General features: G+C 36.9%; 1 protein-coding gene across 1 annotated transcript; it reads right to left on the bottom strand.

Moving 5' to 3' along the window:
* Positions 1-641: 641 nt before the first annotated feature.
* Positions 642-1,262, bottom strand: LOC140877421 (uncharacterized). Its single transcript, XM_073280956.1, has 2 exons — positions 1,057-1,262; positions 642-903 (listed from the first exon to the last, which is right to left on the bottom strand). Exons 1-2 carry the CDS (start codon positions 1,260-1,262, stop codon positions 642-644), a joined length of 468 nt encoding a protein of 155 aa, XP_073137057.1.
* Positions 1,263-1,834: the final 572 nt, after the last annotated feature.

Raw genomic sequence — 1,834 nt, 5'->3', positions numbered from 1 at the left:
CGGCATCAAATCTTCGATCCGGTTTCGATACGTTAATACATATCAACTCAAAAACACAAATATATAATCGAATTCTGAATCCTCCAACAACCATAATTTCGAAACCAGATAGAACAAGATAATACTTACACCAAATCGAAACTCTCGAGGTGAGGATCGCAGAACTATGCTCGGTTCTGAAATCGGATGGCCGGATCAAAAGATATCAAATCTTGAAGGATGAAATGAATTGAAGAAAATGAGATTCTCGATTGATGCTGCTGATTAATCTGAAATATGATGCAAGTACATGCATTTACACGTGAATACACATATGCAATCCATGTGTCCTCCACTCAAAGCCCATATTTGCATTTTAGCCCATAATTTTTTCCTTAATTGCAAAATAATCCTTAGCCCTCTTTTTAATTCAATTTCAATCCTAAATAATTTAAGAATATTCGAATTTAAATCTAAACTCTAAAAATTCTCAAATTAAATATCCTCAAATTAAAATTAATTAATCTCGGATTAAATCAAATAATTTCGGGCCTTACAGTTCTCCCTCTCTAAGATATGATTTCGTCCTCGAAATCACATGCAATCTGTGTACATATAAGATAAGAAAATAATGGAATTATTGAATAAGAATAAGACTCACATCAGTGAAATAGCTCTGGAAATCTCTGTCTCATGTCCTCTTCAGTCTCCCATGTCGCTTCTTCAATTCTATGTCGAGTCCACTGAACTTTGACTAACTGTATCATCTTGTTTCTGAGTTGCTTTACTTTCTGATCAAGAATCTGAATAGACTGCTCAAAGTAGCTCGGAGTCTCATTAAGTTCTGCTTCGTCAGACTGGAGAATATGAGATGCATCAGGTTGATACTTCCTCAACATAGATACATGAAACACGTCATGTATACTAGAGAGAGATGGAGGCAAAGCAAGTCAATAGGCAAGATCGCCTATCTTCTCAAGGATTTCATATGGACCGATAAATCTTGGAGACAATTTTCCTCTCTTACCAAATCTAACTGTGCCTCTGAAAGAAGAAATCTTCAAGAATACTATGTACCCCTGTTCAAAACACAAAGGTCGACGTCTAACATTAGCATACTTCGCTTGTCGGTCTTGAGTCATCTTCATTTGCTTATGAATGAGTTTCAATTTCTCAGTCATTTCTCTGATCATATCTAGCCCAATATCAGGTGCCTCTGAGATATCATCCCAATAAAGAAGAGATATGCACTTCTTTCCATACAAATCTTTAAATGGAGCCATCTCGATACTCGTCTGATAACTGTTATTGTACGAGAACTCCACAAGTGGTAATGAATCTTGCCAACTAGTATTAAAATCTAACACTACAACTCTAAGCATATCCTCAAGAGTGTGGATAGTCCATTCTGACTATCCATCTGTCTGAGGATTATAAGCAGTACTCAAATGCAACCGAGTACCTAAAGCTTGCTGCAAACTGTGCCAAAAATGCGATGTAAATCTAAGGTCTCGATCTGAAACAATAGATTTAGGCACACCGTGCAATCTTACCACTTCTCTAACGTAAATATCTGCCATCTGATCATGTCGATACATCATCTTGTATGGAATGAAACATGCAGATTTCGTCAATCTGTCAATAATCACCCAAATGGCATCGCAACCTCTGGATGAACGTGGTAGCTTCGTAACAAAATCCATGGAAATATGATCCCACTTGCATTCAGGAATAGATAAACTGTGCAGTAAACCACCAGGTTTCTTTCTCTCGGCTTTCACTTGTTGTCAATTCAGACAATGAGACACATAATCGATGACATCAGACTTCATCTGTTTTCAGCAATACTGATTCT

Source organism: Henckelia pumila, chromosome 2, assembly GCF_033568475.1.
Source record: "Henckelia pumila isolate YLH828 chromosome 2, ASM3356847v2, whole genome shotgun sequence".
In the NCBI taxonomy this organism is placed as follows: domain Eukaryota; kingdom Viridiplantae; phylum Streptophyta; class Magnoliopsida; order Lamiales; family Gesneriaceae; genus Henckelia; species Henckelia pumila.
Note: the sequence above shows the minus strand (reverse complement) of the source record. Positions and strands in the feature narration are given on the sequence as shown.